This window comes from Schistocerca gregaria, chromosome 5, assembly GCF_023897955.1.
Source record: "Schistocerca gregaria isolate iqSchGreg1 chromosome 5, iqSchGreg1.2, whole genome shotgun sequence".
NCBI lineage: Eukaryota > Metazoa > Arthropoda > Insecta > Orthoptera > Acrididae > Schistocerca > Schistocerca gregaria.
The window spans coordinates 224,571,353-224,591,554 of record NC_064924.1 but is presented as its reverse complement, the minus strand read 5'-3'; the positions used below and the strand labels follow the sequence as shown (position 1 = coordinate 224,591,554).

The window sequence follows — 20,202 nt, the reverse complement described above, 5'->3', positions numbered from 1 at the left end:
AGCAGTACATGTATTTTGCATTGTGTTCACCAAATGCCAACCGTGACTAATAGTATATGAAGGTGGCTAGTGTCGGCTGAGACCAGTTATGATTTTGTCATAAAATGTGATTGTACCTGAAACGAAAGGAAATTCACAATAGTTCAATCATTGTTCTTCTTCAATAGAATGTCTTTTTTTCCAAAGACATTCATTTTTCATGATGTAATGTCCATTTCACAACTTTTGGACACACTGCATTTGGTACCAAAGCACCATACGTGTTGCACTTGTTTAAGGAATACTTGTGCTTTTAGATACAAAAATATTGTAGGGTTTGAACCTCAGCCATATCCACTTAGGTAACAAAAAAGGGGAAAGTCTTGTAGGCTTTGATTTAAGAACTCAGGTTAGGTAAGCTGAACTTACCATTTGTCCTGAGAAAACTATTCTCTCTGCACATAGACTGGCTAGCACAGATTCATGGTGAGTAGAACTTGTACACAGGAAATTTCAATCAAGAATGAATCAGGACAAAATTACTGGATGGGAGGCAAAAGATGTAGCACTGCTGATAGATATAAAGTGCTCTGGGTGTGCAGTGTAGCTAAGGATTTTTTTTTTTTTTTTACAGGAATGGGGATCTTGGCTTAACCACTCAGATGTAAAGGATGGTAAAATAACAAGAAAAAAAACTTAATCTTAATATTAACGGCACACCAATGAAATGTTCGGTCATTGAGAGGCACAACTATCCTTAGCAGTCAACCTCTGGGGAACCTGCTACACCTCAGTTGTATAAAGCTTACCCCAGGCAACAGAGGCTCTGTCTGGGTGGACACTCACTTCCCTAACTGCTCATATGACTTCCACAAAGCCTGAATCACTTTTTTTTCTAGTCCCAGTGGTTCAGGTGGTCCATCGGACAGTATTAACACCCAACCCCAAAGGGACCCCATGTGAATAGTCCACCTGAGATGTCTGTAGCCGCGCGGGATTAGCCGAGCGGTCTGAGGCGCTGCAGTCATGGACTGTGCGGCTGGTTCCGGCGGAGGTTCGAGTCCTCCCTCGGGCATGGGTGTGTGTGTTTGTCCTTAGGATAACTTAGGTTAAGTAGTGTGTAAACTTAGGGACTGATGACCTTAGCAGTTAAGTCCCACAAGGTTTCACACACATTTGAACATTTTTGAAGATGTCTGTAAACATCAGTACAAGCACTACTAGTAACAAACCACTACCTGTGATAAATAATGTGATTAGTGTTTTTAAATATGTCAAAGATTCATTTGGAAAAAGTCACCTTTCCACAAACATACAGCTGTAGAATGACACGCATCTGTCAGATTCTCTCTGTTGAAAGGTTGCGAAAAGCTAACACCCCCCCCCCCCCCCCCCCCCCTTATTGGGACATTGAAAACTATCTAAGTAAGCAAGTTGTTAATACCAAACTACATAGAAAATATATAATCAACACTGAGCTGCACCATGGGCTAAATTGATGTAAAGGAATTGTAACATGCCAGGCATTGTAGATACAGACACCAAACAATTCTAACAGGAACAGGAAAGCAAAAGAGTCACTGAATTTCAGGAAAGGGTTGATGGTGAGCTGCAGAAGTCAACATGCTTCATACACCGATTCAATTTACCAATGTTGCCTTAACATATTGTAGCAAGCTTTCTCCACCTTAAAATTAGGCCATATGTATCTAATCCAGTGCACTGCTTTAAGCGTCAACACTATAGTCATACCACCGTGGGTAGCAGCGGTCTTTTATGTGTGGAAGATGTGGCTCTTCCACCCATAATTCCAGTTCTCAATGTATGAGTACCACCCTGCCCATGTGTTTCAGCTGTTCTCATGCCCATCCAGTTTTTAGCAGAAGAGAAGAAAATCCAAGAGATTAAAGTGATACGATGCATCTCATACCCTGAAGCCAAGAAGACATTTAAGGATTCACAGCCACTAACATCTCGGCAATCATCTGCCTGCTATTGTCACTGTAGCTGCAAATCTGCACAACAAATCGAACAACCAAGCATTCCAACATCGAAAATAACGATGGCAGCAGAACCTATTGTTGGAAAGAACAACAGACCCATTGAAGGAAATATTTGGCTTCGAGAGGATCATTGGCCAATACATTTTGTACTATTTTGAATGGGCACGTGCCAGTCGTCCTCTGGCGAGCCATTGAAGACTTATGGGAATGTCTGCAGTCTTAGATAGCTCACCTGAGGATGATGTGCAGATGCCCAACTGAAATATCATGGAATGTATTGAATAATGACTGGCAGCAAGCCTAAAATTTTCCCCCAGAGGGCTCGCCAGTCTTTAGTGGGTTCATGCTTGGCTACCAAGCTTTTGCAGCATCTTTCCTCTCCCATGCTGCATGTCTACCCTCTTGCTATTATTTTTCCTCTCCCTTGGGCAAAATGTCAGGGGGGCTTTTGGGGATGTTCCGCATTGTTTGTAGCTGACATAAGAACAATCTCACCATTGCTTTTCATTCTGTTTTCCTTTCTTCATTCATCTTCTCCTACCCATCCTCTGCTTCGGCATTTGAGGCTCCTCTTTTTCTTCTTCCTATCTGTGATCTCTTGAAGGCCAGACCATGCGTCTGATGCATAACAGGTGACTGGGCAAGGTGTAATTCCCAGTCCCGGGTCGACAGGTAGAGTTCGCATGTAGCCCCTGGTACAGGCCAGGCCCAGGGAGGGTGATTGCCTAAGCTGCTACTTTCCCAAATTGCCGACTGGCCCCTCTGTCAGGTGTTTGAGAGGTGTGACCTTAGGTGTAAATATCATCTAAGACAGGTGTGCCCCCTTATGAAGGCAGTTCCCAATTGGAAGGAGCATGCCATAAGAGACTCTGGAGACTCTGGCAATCATGGGGATTTTCTCACAATGAGATCATCATCTTTGCAGTCCACAGCTACCAAACATAAATAGAATGAAGCTCCTGATTCAAAGACCCTCCCAGCTGCAATGATGTTTCCTTGTGGTTTCACATACTGAAGAGGATCAGTCCTTTGCATGGGTAAAATCCTCTTCTAATTCAGAAAGATGTTGATGCAGTTGACGGACCTGTGAAATCCTGCTGTCATTTACGTAATGGCACTTTGCTTTTGGAGACTACTTCTGATTCTCAAGCACAACAATTGCTTGCCGCTTCACTTCTCCATGACCTGTTTGTGTTGAGGACCATAGAACCCTGAATTCGTCCTGTGGTGTTACTTACACTTGGCTGCTGGACAGTCTGACTGAGACCAAAATCCAAACACACCTCTCTGGTCATGTTGTCATTGACATCCATTGGTTGATGAAAAAGGTAGATGCCTCCTTAGTGCCCACATGCACTCTTTTCTTCACATTTTGTAAAGTGGTGCTTCCATATAAGATCAAAGTAGGCTATGAGGTTATCACAGTCTGACTACACATTCCGAACCTGAGCACTGCTACCAATGTCATTGTTTCAACCGTACTCAAATATCTTGTTGACACCCAGCCAAATGCGTAACCTGTGGTATGGATGCACACGAGAGCTATTGTCCGCCTCCTTCTCCCCACTGTATCAACTGCAGTGCTGACCATGCTGCCTCCTCAAGAGATTGTCCCACGTATCTCAATGAGTGGGCTGCCCAGGAGATCTGGGTAAAGGAAATAGTACCTTACCCAGTCACTCGCAAGTTAATGGCTAGTTGCAAACCCTGCCGTCTACCGTCTGGCACTTACAGTACTGTTCTTGCTACATCTTGCTCCATGAAGGACATGACCACGCAGACAAGTGACCTCAAATTCAGCTCTAAGGATGTGAGATCCCCAGTGTCATGGTAGCATCACTGTCTCATCATCCAGCTGTGCAGCAAGGCATCAGACCCTCGCCTCATGGAGTGAAGTCACCAGCTACATAACTGGCAGGTTGAAAAGGGCAGAAGGATTACTCCTGTGAAGACTTTCTACATCCCTCCAGCCAGCCAACACCTGAGTCTTCCTCTGATAACCAGAAAGCATCAAAGAAGTCAAACAAAGGCAAATGGTCTTCTCCCTCACCGACTTGAAGATCCTCTTCGACGACATCGCCACATGATACCCTCACCCAGCTGACCTCCATGCCGCATGTATGCATCACCAACCGTTTCCTGGTGCTGTTCTCCACAGGCCAATAGCAGAAGAAAGCAGATGCCCCTGTAGACTTAATGGAGCAGGATTCTCCTGCCTCTTAGCCCTGTAGCAGCAAGTCTTTGCAGGCTGGCACTCGGCTATCCTGACTCTCCTCCATGGAACGTTTGTGGCTTTTGATCCGACAAAGAAGATTTACGGTTTCTCTTAGATGTAGAGCCGCCATTTTTTCTCTGCCATCAGGAAACAAAATTGTGTCCCCATGGCTGCTTTGAGCTTTAGCATTTCTTCTCAGTCCATTTTAACTTCCACCGAGGTCGCCGTTCCATCTCTTGGGAGAGTCACACTGCTCGTATGGGATGACGTTCGTAGTCAACCCATCTCCCTGACTATCAATCTTTAAGCTGTCGCAGTTCGCCTTTTCCTTCCTCACTTCCTCCAGCTTATTGGACAGCTACCTCACCCCATTCTGCTGCTTGGTGACTTTAATGTACGGCATGCCCTTTGGGGTTTTCCCAGAACCTGTCTGAGTAGTGTGCTCTTGGTGATCATCTTAAACAAATAAACCTCTTCTTCGTGAACACAGGAGCACCCACCTTCCTCTTAGACTCCTCACACTCATATTCCCATTTGGTACTATCCTTCTGCACTGCCCAGCTTGCCCATCATCTCGAGTGGTCCGTTTTCTTTGTCACACATTTGAGGGACCCTTTCCCATGAGCTATCCATTTGCTGACTTCTACCCCACCTCCTTGCACACCCAAATGGCATCTTACTAAGGCCAACTGGTGACTTTACTCCTCTTTGGCAACATTCGACAAACACAGTTTCCCCAGTTGTGATGACTGGGTGGTATTTCTTACAAATGTTATTCTTATTGCCGCAGAACGTTCCATTCCTCACACTTCTTTACCACGTCATGTCCTGGTCCCTTGGTGGACTGAGGTGTGCCATGACACAATTTGTGCATGGAGGTTGCTCTCTGCATTTGTAAGCATCATCCTACAATAGCAAACTGCATCCATTATAAACAGATGTGTGCACAGTGTTGTCGCGTTCTTCGAGATTTCATTCACTTGTTCTTTTAATAGTTTCACCCCCTCTTCCATCATATGGGCCAACCTCTGATGGCTCTCGGCCAAAATCCCTTCCCCAATTTCCAGCCTGACAGTAGCAGACAATGTCATCGTAGACCCTATTGCTGTTTCTAACACCTTGGATCACTATTTTGTGGAGATTTCGAGGTCCTCCCACTATCACATTGCCTCCTCCCTTTGGAAACGAGGGAAGGTGACTTGGGGGATACCCTTCTCTTCTCAGAATCATGTGTGCTACAATTCCTCCTTTACTTTGAGGCAGGCCTGGTAATGCTCTCACGTCATCACGATCCTCTGCCCCAGGACCAGATGCTGTTCACATTCAGATGTTGCAGCACCTTCCTCTTACGGGCAAGCACTTTCTGCTTAATATGTACAAATGCATCTTGGCAGAGGGCACGTTTCCCAAATGCTGGCCTGAAGCCACTGTCATACCCATACCTAAGCTGGGTGAAGACAAACGCATTCTTTCTAGCTACTGCCCCCCTCCTCGCACAAGCTGTGTTTTCGAGGTGATGGAACGTGTGACTCATGCCTGACTGGTATGGCGGCTCGAGTCTTGCTATTTACTAACCACTTCACAGTGTGGATTTCGAGCACCACTGTTCTGCAGTTGGAAATCTCGTCACTTTGTCCACTCGTGTAATGAATGGTTTTCTGTGGAAATCCCAGACTTTGGCAAAATTTTTCGATTTGGTGAAAGCCTACGATACCTGCTGGAGGACTGGTATCCTCTGTACCTTCTACACGTGGAGCTTCCATGGCTGTCTGCCCTGCTTTCTTCAGGAACTTTTAAAAGTCTGCATTTTCCAGGCACATGTGGGCTCTGCCTTGTCCGACACCTTTATCCAGGAAAGCAGTGTGCCCGAAGGTTCCGCACTGAGTGTCATCCTCTTTGCTATTGCCATTACCCCGTAATGGCCTGCCCCCACCAGGCATCTGAGGCGCCCTTTTTGACGATGATTTTGCCATTTATCGCAGCTCTCCACAGACTTGTTTTTTTGAGCGACATCTTCAGTGGTGTCATGATAATCTTTACTCATGGATCATCGACAATGCCTTTTGTTTTTCCACTGAAAAAACCGTGTGTATGACTTTCTGGTGGCACAATCGGTTTCTCCATCGTCTTTATAATTTGATTCTGTTGCTCTTCTGTTGAAACTACGAAATTCCTGGGGCTCACGCTCGATAAAAAACTTTCTTTGTCGTCCCACATGTTTTCCCTGGCAGCCATCTGTATGTGGTCTCTCAATGTCTTACATATCCTCAATGGTACTTCCTGGGGTGCAGATCAAACCACCCTCCTCGTTTGTACCGGACCCTTGTCTGTTCGAAAGTAGACTATGGGTGTTTCATTTATGCATCTGCACGTCCGTCGCTCTTACTCCTTCTCAATACACTTCAGCATCGTGGCATCCATTTGGCCACTGGCACCTTTTAGACAAGCCTGGTTGAGAGTCTGTGTGCAGTAGTTGTCAAACTACTGCTGTGCCTTTCTCTGCACCAGATATGCATGCCGTTTGTCTGCCATGTGTGGCCACCCAACCTATGCCTCTTCCTTCAATGAATCTTTTTTATCACCAGTATGAAGCACGTCCCTCTTCTCTGTTATCTCCTGGCGTTTGCTTTTGGCTCTTGCTCTGGCAGCTTAACTTCATGCCACCTGCAAAATTTCCTGGTGGGTGTGAACCCTTCACCACCTTGGCCTTGTGCTGCAGCCCATGTTTATTTTGGCCTTCATTTGCTTCACTCTATCACTTTCAGTTTCATGACCTCTGCATGGAACTTCGCGATAGTTCCTTTGTATACACTGATGGCTCTTGGACTGATCTTGACGTCGGGTGTGCCTTCGTTGCCTTTGTCATTGGCACCGACGTTTTTCGGTATCAGCTTCCGGCACACTGCTGAATATTTACAGCAGATCTCTTCACCCTGTATCAGGCCATGCAATACATCTGGTGATACAGGGTTTTCAATTACATCATCTACGCAGACACTCTCAGTGCCCTTCAAAGTCTCTGTGTACTGCACACAATCCATCCCTTAGTGCAATAAGTCCAAGAAAGCTGTCACTTGTTCACTCTTGATGGAGCCACTGTGATGTTCATGTAGATTCCTGGTCACGTTGGTCTGACAGGAAACGAGGCTGCTGATGCTGCTGCCAATGCTGCAGTCCTCGTACCTCAGCCTGTTAGTTCTTACATTCCCTCTGATGATCTCTGTGTTGCCGCCTGTCAGCAGGTGGTGTCACTTTGGTGTCACAATTGGTCGTCCCTTCATGAGAACAAGCTCTAGGATATTAAGGCTCTCCCAGTGGCTTGTACATGCAAATTAATATGAGTGAGCTTATGATAAACTGAATGCCCCAGAGAGCTATCACTCTTTCGTCTGTCCAAACATCCAGGAAAGGCAGACAGTCCTCTTTCTCTATTCCCCCTAGTGAACCAGATGTTGTTAACGTTGGAGCACAAATGATGTATAACCTTCATTAATTTCTCTTCTCCATGAGGCCATACTGTTGTGATAGTGCCACGACATTTAACAGTGCCGCCACGACAGTACGCACAAACGGCGATAGAGGCGCTCCGCAAATCAGATGAGCGCGGGAGCGCCACCTAGCTACGAACGGCACCGGCCGCATGTCACGGCACGGCAGTCGAATACGAGAGACTGAGTTGTAATCATGTGATCAGCTATTGTTTCTAAGAGAGAGTGTGAAAATCCACGCAATTATTGTGATTAAAGGTTATAACACTTTTTGGCGACGAGGATGGGATATTTTCACCGCGTTGTGGATTTGCGTGTTCGTGACGGGGCAGACATGGAACAGCTTATGCAAGCGCTCATTGAACAACAAACACAGCTGACGGCAGCGATTCAGGCGTTGTCGACGTCGCTTACTCATCGTCTGTCTTCCTCTTCTCCGCCTCCATTCCCTCCTTACGACGAGGCCGCTGAAGACTGGGAGAATTATGAGAAGCGTTTGCGGCAACACTTCTTGGCTTTCGGCGTTGTCGACGCTCCTATGTGTAAGTCGTTATTTCTATCTTGGATTTCCCCTCGGGTCTATCAGCTGCTATCTCAGTTAGCCCCTCTGCGGGAACCAGCCTCCCTGTCCTTCCAAGAAATGTGTGACTTATTGTCTGCCTATTATCGAACAAACACCCACGTCGTTGCCGCCCGCGTGGCGTTCTACCGGTGTCGTAAACAGCCCCATCAATCTTACCGGGCTTGGGCGGCGGAACTACATGGCCTGAGTAGGAAATGTCAGTTTGTCACGGACACTCATCACGAGTCTTATGCGGATTCAATGGTTAGGGATGCTATTCTACGGCTTGCTCCTGATAAAGAAGTTCGGCAACGTGCCCTACAACTGCCAAACCCGTCGTTGTCGGAAGTTCTAAGCATCGCTCAATCCTTTGAAGTGTCTCACGCTGCTGGCGCGCAAATAGACGCGTGGTGTGATGTAGGCGCTGTACAGTCAACTCTCGACAAGGACAATTTGCCTGTTGCACAGGAGAACGAAGATGTGGCGGCGGTTCACTCGCGTAAACAACGTCGCGTTGGGCCGCAACGCTCGCAGCGAAACCAGCAACCACAGAAGCCGGTTCGTTCCGCGCTTCCTTCTTGCCCCCGTTGTTTCGTACAGCACGACAGGGCAGCGTGTCCAAAACGTTGGGCCATGTGTAATTCATGTAGGAAAAAAGGCCACATTGCTTCTGTGTGTCAGTCCCATAAAGTTCCTGTCGACGAGGACGAGGCGTCGGACATGGATGTTCACTGTGTGCTTTCTCAAACAAATAAGTTGTTTGTTACTGTTCGTGTTCTGAATAAAGACATCCGCATGCAAGTGGACACTGGCTCTGCAGTAACTCTCATTAATTCTCGCACGTATTTGGCGTTGGGTTCCCCTCCTTTGTCTCCAGTTACGCGCAATCTGAGGACTTATAATCAGCAGAAAATTCCTATCATGGGCCAGTTTGATGCTTCCACTGCCTACAAGTCTGTTGTTCGGCCCCTCACGTTTTATGTGGTGGATCATGCGGGCACTGAAAACCTGTTCGGTTATGATGCTTTCCAGTTGTTTGGGTTCTCCATTGATGATGATGTGCACCTCATATCTGAGGACATTCCGTATCAACAGCTTGATGGATTGTGTTGTGAATTTTCGTCCGTGTTCTCTGCTGGTCTGGGTTGTGCCAAGGATTTTGCAGCCCACATTACTCTTAAACCTACGGCTCGCCCTAAGTTTTTCCGGGCACGCCCTATTCCAGTGGCGTTGCGTGCACCTGTCAAGGCTGAGCTAGACAGGTTAACAGCTTCAGGGATTCTCCTTCCGGTTACCTCCAGCGAATGGGCATCGCCGATCGTGGTGGTTTCTAAACCAAACGGGAGTCTGCGATTGTGTGGTGACTTTAAAGCCACTGTCAACGCTCAGAGCGTCATTGACACTTATCCTCTTCCTCGTCCTGAGGAGTTGTTTACCAAGCTCGCTGGGGGCCAGTTCTTTTCCAAACTTGACTTATCGGAGGCGTACCATCAGTTGCCGTTGGACGCTCCTTCCAAGGAATTTCTCGTTATCAACACTCCTTGTGGGTTGTATCAGTACCAGCGATTACCATTTGGCGTCGCTAGCGCACCGGCCATTTTTCAGCGGTTTTTGGAACAGCTCACGGCTTCCGTTCCCGGCTGCATAAACTATCTGGATGACATTGTTGTCACGGGAGCCTCCACTGCGGAGCACCTTCGTAATTTACGTTCACTGTTTCGGGTTTTGCATTCGGCTGGGTTGAGGTGCAATCTGGACAAATCACAGTTCTTCCAACCCTCCATTGAGTATCTTGGTTTCCAGTTGTCCCGTGAGGGCATACGCCCTCTCCGTGAGCACGTTGCGGCCATTAACGCTCTACCCCGGCCGTCTACGGTCAAAGAACTTCAGGCGTTTCTAGGCAAGATTGCTTATTATCACAAATTCATTCCATCCGCAGCAGCGGTAGCTTATCCTCTGCATCAGCTGTTACGCAAAAACGTCCCCTTCTGTTGGTCCGACGGGTGTGAGCAGGCTTTTGTCCGCCTGAAGGCTCATTTGCAGTCGGCGCCTTGTCTTGCCACATTCCGTCCGGGTCAGCACTTGGTTCTGGCGACTGACGCGTCACAGTATGGCCTAGGGGCTGTTCTCGCCCATCGGTATGAGGATGGGTTGGAACGACCCATTGCCTATGCTTCCAAGACCCTCAACGAGGTGCAACGGCGTTACTCTCAAATCGAAAAGGAGGCGCTCGCTATCATTTATGCTCTAAAAAAGTTCAGCGTTTTTTTGTATGGTTCTAAGTTTCACCTCATCACCGACCACAAACCGCTGGTCTCTCTGTTCAGCCCCTCGGCGTCACTTCCGGATAAGGCAGCTCACCGCCTGCAACGTTGGGCCTTATACTTGTCTTGTTTTCATTATGAGATTCACTATCGCCCCACGGCCCAGCACGCAAACGCGGATGCATTGTCGCGATTGCCGATGGGCCCCGACCCTGTTTTCGATCGCGATGAACTCCTCTGTTTCCACATTGATGAGGAAGAACGTCGTGCAGTCGAGGGCTTTCCACTTACAGGTTCGCAGGTCGCGTCAGCTACTGCGCGGGACCCGGTCCTGCGTCGGGTGATCGGTTTTGTTCAACGAGGTTGGCCAGACAGGACCGGGGGCCGGGCATCGGATCCCCTTCGCAACTACCATGCCTTGCGCCTTCGTCTGTCTGTTCGTGATGGTGTTGTTCTTCTGGCCACGGATGGCGCATCTCCACGGGTCGTGGTGCCAGCCTCTCTTCGCAAAGATGTTCTCAAACTGTTGCACGGAGGCCATTGGGGCATTTCTCGGACTAAGTCCCTGGCCCGCAGGCACGTTTATTGGCCCGGCATTGATTCGGACATCACCCATATGGTTGCTGCATGTGGCCAGTGTGCTCAACAACTGGCGGCACCTCGTACAATGCCCTCTCCGTGGCCTGATCCAGCTCAGCCATGGGAACGGGTGCACGCCGACTTTGCTGGCCCCTTCCTCGGTACTTATTGGCTACTGTTGATTGACGCCTTCTCGAAGTTTCCATTTGTTGTTAGATGTCCGTCGCCCACCACTGCGGCGACGACGCTGGCTTTGTCCAAAATCTTTGCGCTAGAAGGTCTTCCATCCACGATCGTCACGGACAATGGCCCTCAGTTCTCTTCGCAGGCCTTCCGTGATTTTTGTACTGGACAAGGGATTCATCATGTTACCGCACCTCCCTTCCATCCGCAATCGAATGGGGAGGTCGAGCGCCTTGTCCGCACTTTCAAATGCCAGATGAAAAAATTCCTTAGTGATTTTTCCACAGATGACGCCCTGCTGCAATTTCTGAGTTCTTATCGCTTCACGCCTCTGGGTGATCGCAGCCCTGCTGAACTCTTGCATGGCCGCCAACCGCGCACTCTACTGCACCTGCTTCACCCTGTCAGGCCTTGTACTGTGTCCCCTAGTGCGGGAAAATACTCGGTGGGCGCCGACGTGTGGGCACGAGGGTATGGATCTCGCCCTAAATGGATTCCAGGGGTGGTCAAGGCTCTTCGCGGCTGCCGGCTTTGTGAAATCCGTACGGGCGACGGCACGGTTGTTCGCCATTACGACCAGATGCGCCCACGAGTGGTGGCCACGCCTGTGCCACCGCCCCATCCTTCGCCTCCACCAGCTCGAGACGCCAGTCCTGTCGCTGCTGCCGATCTACCGTCCGTGTTGATGCAGCCGCCGTCGCTGCCACTTCCAAGTACTCCGGAACCGGCCCCAGTCGCGACGCCGCCTTCTCCGGGACCCATCTCGCTGGAGCACACTCCCAGGTCAATGACACCTATGGATGCTGCTCCGGAGTTTTCACCCATCATCTCATCCAGGAGGCACGTTCCTCGCACGAGCTTCCGTCCTGGACATTTTCGACCATACTCCCGTGTCTCTGCGCGGGATCTCCTCGGGGCCTCACAAGAGGCCATGGATGTCTCTGCGCTGTCCATGTCTCCAAGGAAGTGAGTGTTTATTTTTTTCAAGGGGGGAAAAGTGTTGTGATAGTGCCACGACATTTAACAGTGCCGCCACGACAGTACGCACAAACGGCGATAGAGGCGCTCCGCAAATCAGATGAGCGCGGGAGCGCCACCTAGCTACGAACGGCACCGGCCGCATGTCACGGCACGGCAGTCGAATACGAGAGACTGAGTTGTAATCATGTGATCAGCTATTGTTTCTAAGAGAGAGTGTGAAAATCCACGCAATTATTGTGATTAAAGGTTATAACACATACTATGAAAGTATTGTTCATGTACCTCCATTTCATCAACTGCTCTCTTACACAGAATTACAGTTCCACAGGTAAATCAGTGGCCTTCAATAACATTCAGTATTTGGCTATCACTTTAATTTTCATTATACATGATTATACTCAGCCTCTGTGTTTGATGAGTCCCAGTTATACAGCAAACACATTCTCTGCAAAAAAACATGGAAAAGTGACACGTAAAAAAGAAATTCTCATTTTAAATACATTCCAGTGCTTGCTGGATTCATTAGTGCTTCTATGTTGTGATCAAGCTGCACAGACTCCATATTCCCTTAGCTGCATGGCAGGACTGTTGTGCCCTCGTGAGGGTGAGTGTGGAGATTGCCAGCCTCATACTTCTGCACTCAAGCAGTGGTGAATGAATGGTCATGTGGATTTGCCACATTGATGCACTACTGTAGTTAACATCTTTGGACAGTGTGTGGAACCCTATCATCTCAAAGGTTTGTTGTAATTGTAGACAATGGAGACCACCAATGATTGTGGCAAGTGGCAACCCTGACAGCTGAGTTCCGTGGTTCCATCAGTGAGAGTGCTGCCTGTTGGGTAGTGTCATCACTCTGTCACCACTATCTTGACACAAGCATGGAATACCCACAGCACACTACCTGAATTGAGGAGTGGAAGTTGTCTTCGTCAGTCTTCTGTGGCTCATTTGGGGATGACTGGCAGGTGCCCCGTTGAAATATCATGGAATGTATTGAATGGTGACTGGCTGCAAGCACGAAAAGTCTTTGAACATTTCAATTCACCATAAAAATTTTAAAATTGACAATGACAGGCCCTATTCACAGAGAGAAGAAGAGAACCAAAAACATAGTTCTATTAAAATGGTCTTACTACAACCCCCAAAATCCAAGCTGGAAATGAAAACCAACAGGCCAAATCATCAGGGCCAGAGTTGCCAGACCGTTCAACTGTGATCCTGTCTGATGGATCAGATGGTGAACATAATCCTGATGGAACTGGTGACTCCCTCAGGTAAACCCAACCCCTCCCCCCTCCTCCGGCACAATCTTCCACCATGGAGAAATACAGCAGGACAGACACTCGCCGCTAAAATGGCTTCTGTTCAATACTTTATTCAGGACACATGTAGAGGAACTATACCTGTTAGCTTAGGGTTGATCAGTGTGTATGTATCTTCTAAAGGAACTTTAAATTCTGTATCTGTCACTGTATCAGTGCATGAGCATCATGGGTTGACAGTATGTTCACTCTACCTGACTTCACATGAGGTGCTAGGTGAAGAGGCTCTTAGTGATCACCTTACTCAACTCCCCCAACCCTCCCTCATTTGTGTTGATTTTAATGCACACAATATGCTTTGGGGTTTTGCTCCACCGGACCCAGGCTTAGAGAAACTGCGATTCTTCACCTGTCTTCATATATGTGTTTCTTGAATATGGGGCAGAGCACCCACTTCATCACCGAAATAGGGTTGATCACTGATATTAATCCCTGAGTATGCTCTCTTGCCCTTGCACACACCACTCAAAGGTAGGAGGTCGGCGACATGCACTCAGGTGATCTCTTTCTGATCGGGATTCAATTGATAGACAGATTGCTGTCTGAGAGAGAGCTGCCATCATGGATGCTCAGTAGGGCAGACAATGCTTATATATGCAACTTCCTGTTTTTGAACACTGAAACAGTGTCCAGTAATAGGTGGATGATATTACCAAAAGTTTCAGTGCACCACTGAAGTCTCCATTTTGCAGTCTTCTGCACAACTGAAAAAACAGCCTGTCCCTTGATGAAGTGACAACTGCAGCTCTGCAATCAGGATCTGGCATGCAACTCTGCATAGGTTCAAGTGTCGGCCTACTGCACAGAAACTCGCAGCCTTCCAGTTAGTGAGGGTAAAATGTTGCCAAATCATTAGAGGCAACAAGAAGAGATTGTGGCAGCAGTTCCTGACCGTCATAAACTGTTAAACTAAAAGTTTAGTTGTTTGGGAGACCATCAGGAGGATTTGTTGGAGAGTGTGGAGGTACTCAGTAGCTGCTGTAGTGGGGAATGGAAGTCTCCAAACCAACCTGTGAGACATTGTCATATCCTTCTCATCCATTTTAACCTCATTTGGATGTCAGGACTCTTTCCTGACTCATAGCAAGAGGCAATTTTAACTCCTGGTTTAAAAAATGGGAAGGACTGCACATTTACAAGTAATTATCATAGTGTTGACTTCACTATCTGTATAGGAAAGCCGCTGGAGTGGATGGTCAGCCACCACCTTTTCTGGATCTTAGAATACAGGCAGTTCCTTAGTCGCTGTCAGTGGGGGTTCAGAGGATATACAACCTGGTGGTCCAGCAAGTGGCTATACAACATGCTTTTCTGCACCAGCATCACTTAACTGGTATATTTTTTGACATCAAGAAGGCATACAATATTACTTGGAAGCATATTTTACTTGGGCAGCCCTATGAATGAGGTTTTTGGGGATGTCTTCCTGTTTTTGAATGGTCCTTCCTCTCACCATGCTATGTTACATATTGAGTCAGTGGTGTCCTCTGTGGTCACTTTGAGAAGGAAAACAGTGTACCTCAAGGTAGTGTCTTAAGTGTGTCTGTCTTTGCGATAGCTATTAATAATAATATTACATCAGTTGTTAAATGTCCTGTACAGAGCTCTTTGCTTGTCAATGACTTCTCTGTCTTTTGATCCTCCTTGAAACTTGCAATAATAACTCATCAGTTGCAACTGACTATTGGTTGAGGAAATGTACAAAAAACAGGAATTTTAATTTCTCCACCAAGAAGTCTGTGTGCATTCTTTTTCATCATTCACTTTCGTGAGCTGTGGATGAGGTTTCTGGGCCTACTGCAGTTGGAGCACTAGCATTGCTGCAGTTGTCTGACATTTAATGTGTATCAACATGGCTTCAAAATTTACATAGCACATTGCCCATCCAATGAAATTGATAGAAATGTATGAGGTACATGAAGAACTGTATAACTTGTGACATCCCAAATACAAAAATAGAATAAGAAGAAGCAAGAACTGTAAAAAAATTGCAGAGGCCATTAGCCATGAAGTATGGCCATGATGTACTCCAGAGGATATGAAGGAGAAAATCTACAATTTTTGTAAAAATAAAAGTATTTCTTAATGGCTAGAATATGTACTAAATAGTTATTTGCTTCAGTTATTCCTCCTTCAGTACTTTATAAATAGCTCCACATGTTATTGTACACTGCAGTATTTGATTTCTATACTGTAAACTGGAGTAGCTCTCTCCTGTTGCAAGAAATTGTGTTGTTACAGTAAGTCTGTCTTTTGCAGATTTAGCATTTCTGAAGTGAGTGTTCTGCTTTGTAATATGAGGAGCCACTTTCCTGAGCATATACTGAAATGTAATCTTGTCCATTCACAAGTAATTTCCATACAACTTTACATCCCTGGCTTACCACTACAATAACAGACTTTGTTGGATGCTTTCAGCAACTTGTGAAATCCACAGCTTCACTCAAGTAATTTTTCTTTTTCTCTTCTTCTGCTCCTCCTCCAAATGTAAATACAATACAGTAGTGGTACACGCAATTGCAGAGCACAGTAATAGGTCATTTTCAGCCATTCTGAAGGAACTGTGACGTTGGAGACATTTGTCAAAGAAAATTCAACGGCAGTGTAATACTGCAATTTGAGCCATGTCACATTTTCTCAAAGAAAATATGGCGAATATTTGATCAGATTTCTTTGGCAAAGAAAATTTTATAGTCTAATAACGGCCTATAGTTGGTCAATGTACGAGGGTGGTTTGAAAAGTTCTTGGAATGGAATAGAAAAAAAGTACTTACATCACTTAAACTTTTTTTTATTTTTCAGTGTAATCTCTTTGTAGATTAATGCACTTCCAGCGACATTCCAATGCCTTGATCCCATCTTGAAAATGAGTTTCCTCCAGGCCTGCCAAATAGTTGCCAACTCCGGCTATCAATTCTTTGTTTGAAGTGAATCTTCCTCCACCAAGAAAAATTTTCAGTTTTGGGAAGAGATGAAAGCCTGATGGAGCCACATCAGGTGAATAAGGCAGGTGTGCCTACAATTCATACCTTAGTTTCTGTAATTTTGCCATTTTGTGTGTGTGTGTGTGTGTGTGTGTGTGTGTGTGTGTGTGTGTGTGTGTGTGTGTGTGTGTCACACCAACATATGATCATCATCATGAGGGAGGAAGGACGATGGATTGGGGAGTGCTAAAAAAGAAAAATGGGTCACCGGGTCAATCAGACCCATCTAAAGTGAGAAAATAGATAGACAATGATGAAGACACCTCCGCATTGATCTTTATTTTTGTTTACCCTTGGCCTCACTTACTTGTGAATCCCTTTCATCTTGCAGTCTTACTAGCATGCTCTACCATTGCAACCTTCCCCAACCTATTTGTCTCTCCTCCTCGAGTAAGGAATTAATAGCTCCAAAGTTAAGCGAGTGTTGTCACTTTCACTTTTAGATGCATCTATCTACAGTGCTAAATATTTTGCCTTTTGAAGGTAAGTATTGCTTAGCTATTCTGTCTCATTTTACTAGTTTACTATTTGAAGTAGGATCGATAAGTTTGGTAAAACGACATTTATTTTCACAAAAATTTATTTCGCAACATAATTTCCCTAGTGCTCAATATGTTTGGTCCAACAAATACACTTAACCTGATGAAAGAATAATTTGTTTTAATTCCTAAAAATACTTATTCACAACTCAGATAATCTCTGTGTGTGTGTGTGTGTGTGTGCGAGTGTATACCTGTCCTTTTTTCCCCCTAAGGTAAGTCTTTCCGCTCCCGGGATTGGAATGACTCCTTACCCTCTCCCTTAAAACCCACATCCTTTCATCTTTCCTTCTCCTTCCCTCTTTCCTCACGAAGCAACCGTTGGTTGTGAAAGCTTGAATTTTGTGTGTATGTTTGTGTTTGTTTGTGTGTCTATCGACCTGCCAGCACTTTTGTTTGGTAAGTTACATTATCTTTGTTTATAGATTTATTATTTTTTTTAGGATTAGAAGACCTTAGGAGTAGAATGCTTGAAGTATTTCACTTCAAAGAAGTGTCAGCAGTTGCACTGTGCTGAAGCTAGATCCATTTTTGTACTGGAATCTTGACAGTTTCTGCTTTGACTCACTATGTGAACTGCACATTAGTAGCATTCTGTGTGGACTATATCCTAACAGACTTTTGACTTCCTTTTCAGTGCTTTTCATCAACTTTGCAGGACTTTTTACGCATTCCTTATATTGTTTTACTAGATAGATGATCTATTTGAGCATCTGACAGTTGTGAGTGGATTCTGATTGATTTTAAATTTCCAGCAATAATTCACACCTTTCTTACTCTTATTCTCTTCTTGTTGTTTGAAGAGATAAAAATGGTTTCACATTTTCTCCTCATTTGGTATTGTTGTGAGCTGATAGTCTATGTTTCCTCATTAACTAACCGTATTGATAAGTTTCTTTGATTTGTTTTTGCCTAAGTTATTAGTTTCATTTTAAAGAAGAATTCATAGTAAACACTCTTTATATATTATATGTACACAGAGGTAGATTAAAATGAAGCACTTGTATGAATGGAGCACTATCAATTATTGATAATTGTAGTATTGAGTTCTATATATGGTGCTGAATGAACATTAGTACCTAAACTGTACCGGTTTTGAACTTCTGTCATCTTGAAAGTAGAGTTGTTTTTCTTAAATCATCAGTTTCCTACAGAGAAACATTCACATTTTACTTTCCAAACTGTATGTTACAGATAATGCAGTGTATGGACACTGAAACAGTCAGTCAGCTGTTACAGGGTGAAGAATGGAAAGACTTGACTGTGCCATTATCTGCACTGTCTGAAAGTCTGAAACAACATCAGATGGATGTTGCTCGTTTATCATTTGGTTTGCACTCACAAGGTTTGCATATTTTGATATCTATTAATTTTGTCTGTTATATAAAAATAAATTATAATATACCATATTACTGATTTTTTTTTCTGTTTCCTTATTTCAGTACAGTGCTTCTTTCACCCTGAAAATAAGTTAGTTGTTCCATATTTTTGTTTAAATCACATATGTATATTTTTTGCAGCCTTCAAGAATACATTCCATGAAAGCCCATCAGATGAAAACTTCTTGAAAATACTGAGCAATGCAACAAAAAACATGAATGATTTATTTCATGTTGTTGAATGTGCTGTCAAGGAAAACTTAAGAAATGTAGCTTTTACTTCTAACTTAATTTTGCTGTCTTTGAACCATGCATATGAACTGATACAGTTTTTACACAACAAAATCTACAGTGAAAGAAGAAACAGTGAAATCTCAGATTTCATGGACAAACGTGAATTAAAACACATTGTTACAGAAATAATGGCACATGTCATAAATTTACGATCCCAACTTAGCAGATACCCAAAGGAGCAAAACACTACTGTGAATGATTACCAACCACTTGACAGTTTGTCCGAAGATTCAAAGCTATTGTGGAACTCGTGGACCTCTATGGATGACGAAAATATTGTACTTGATTCAGTTTCTAAAAATTCTGTACCTCTGGCCCAGACATACTTGATTAAAGGGCGTAACTGGAAACCGCAAGGGATAATGACTACTATGAGGAACATAGTCAATAAAAGAATCCATGAACTCTTAAGAGACAAAGACATTGCACAGTCAAGAATGCTTCTGACTAATGTGGTATGTATACAAACTAATAAACTAACAGATTAAAAGTTGTTTAAGAAAGAATTGTGCTTTTTGCCTATAAAAAAGTTGTTTTCTGAATGATTACAAGATTCTGCAACTGAATGATTATGTTTTAGCAGTTGACACTAACTTTCCCAACATTTAGATGTCTCCACAACGAAGTCTTTTTGTTTTAAATCCATGGCTTCATTGTTCCAAACTGTTCATGGACCATCCAGAGGAATGCTTTATACACTCCTGGAAATTGAAATAAGAACACCGTGAATTCATTGTCCCAGGAAGGGGATACTTTATTGACACATTCCAGGGGTCAGATACATCACATGATCACACTGACAGAACCACAGGCACATAGACACAGGCAACAGAGCATGCACAATGTCGGCACTAGTACAGTGTATATCCACCTTTCGGAGCAATGCAAGCTGCTATTCTCCCATGGAGATGATCGTAGAGATGCTGGATGTAGTCCTGTGGAACGGCTTGCCATGCCATTTCCACCTGGCGTCTCAGTTGGACCAGCGTTCGTGCTGGACGTGCAGACCACGTGAGACGACGCTTCATCCAGTCCCAAACATGCTCAATGTTTTCCAGGAGTGTATGTATATGAAAACCTGGATTCCTCATTTAGTGCAGATTTATTTTCAGCTTAATTACAGTCTTGATCAAGAGCCAAGATTATGTTTTGTCTCTTTGCAACCTGAATGCCTATGCTTGAATTTGCTTGATTTAATCATTGTTTATCATTTAACTTCAGCTTTCTAATGATATTTAAGATCTTTAGTCACATAAGATCAACAAATGATGAACAATATTTCCATTTTAATTGTCATAGCTGCCAAGCTGTTCATTGACTGGAACTGTCCTCCAAACCTGATCAGGAACACATCACCTCCAGATGCTCTACTGAATCCCACTAGCCACCTGCAAAGGAGCATGGAGCTCCTCTCCTATTACATATCT

The 20,202-nt window shown here is 45.0% G+C and overlaps 1 protein-coding gene across 1 annotated transcript in view; it reads left to right on the top strand.

The window, feature by feature from the left end:
- Window positions 1-20,202, top strand: part of LOC126272342 (spatacsin) — a 324,204-nt gene that overhangs the window by 51,549 nt on the left and 252,453 nt on the right. The window contains exons 8-9 of the mRNA XM_049975137.1: window positions 18,297-18,447; window positions 18,623-19,230. Coding sequence (XP_049831094.1) covers window positions 18,297-18,447; window positions 18,623-19,230 — 759 coding nt within the window. The remainder of the gene's footprint in view (window positions 1-18,296; window positions 18,448-18,622; window positions 19,231-20,202) is intronic.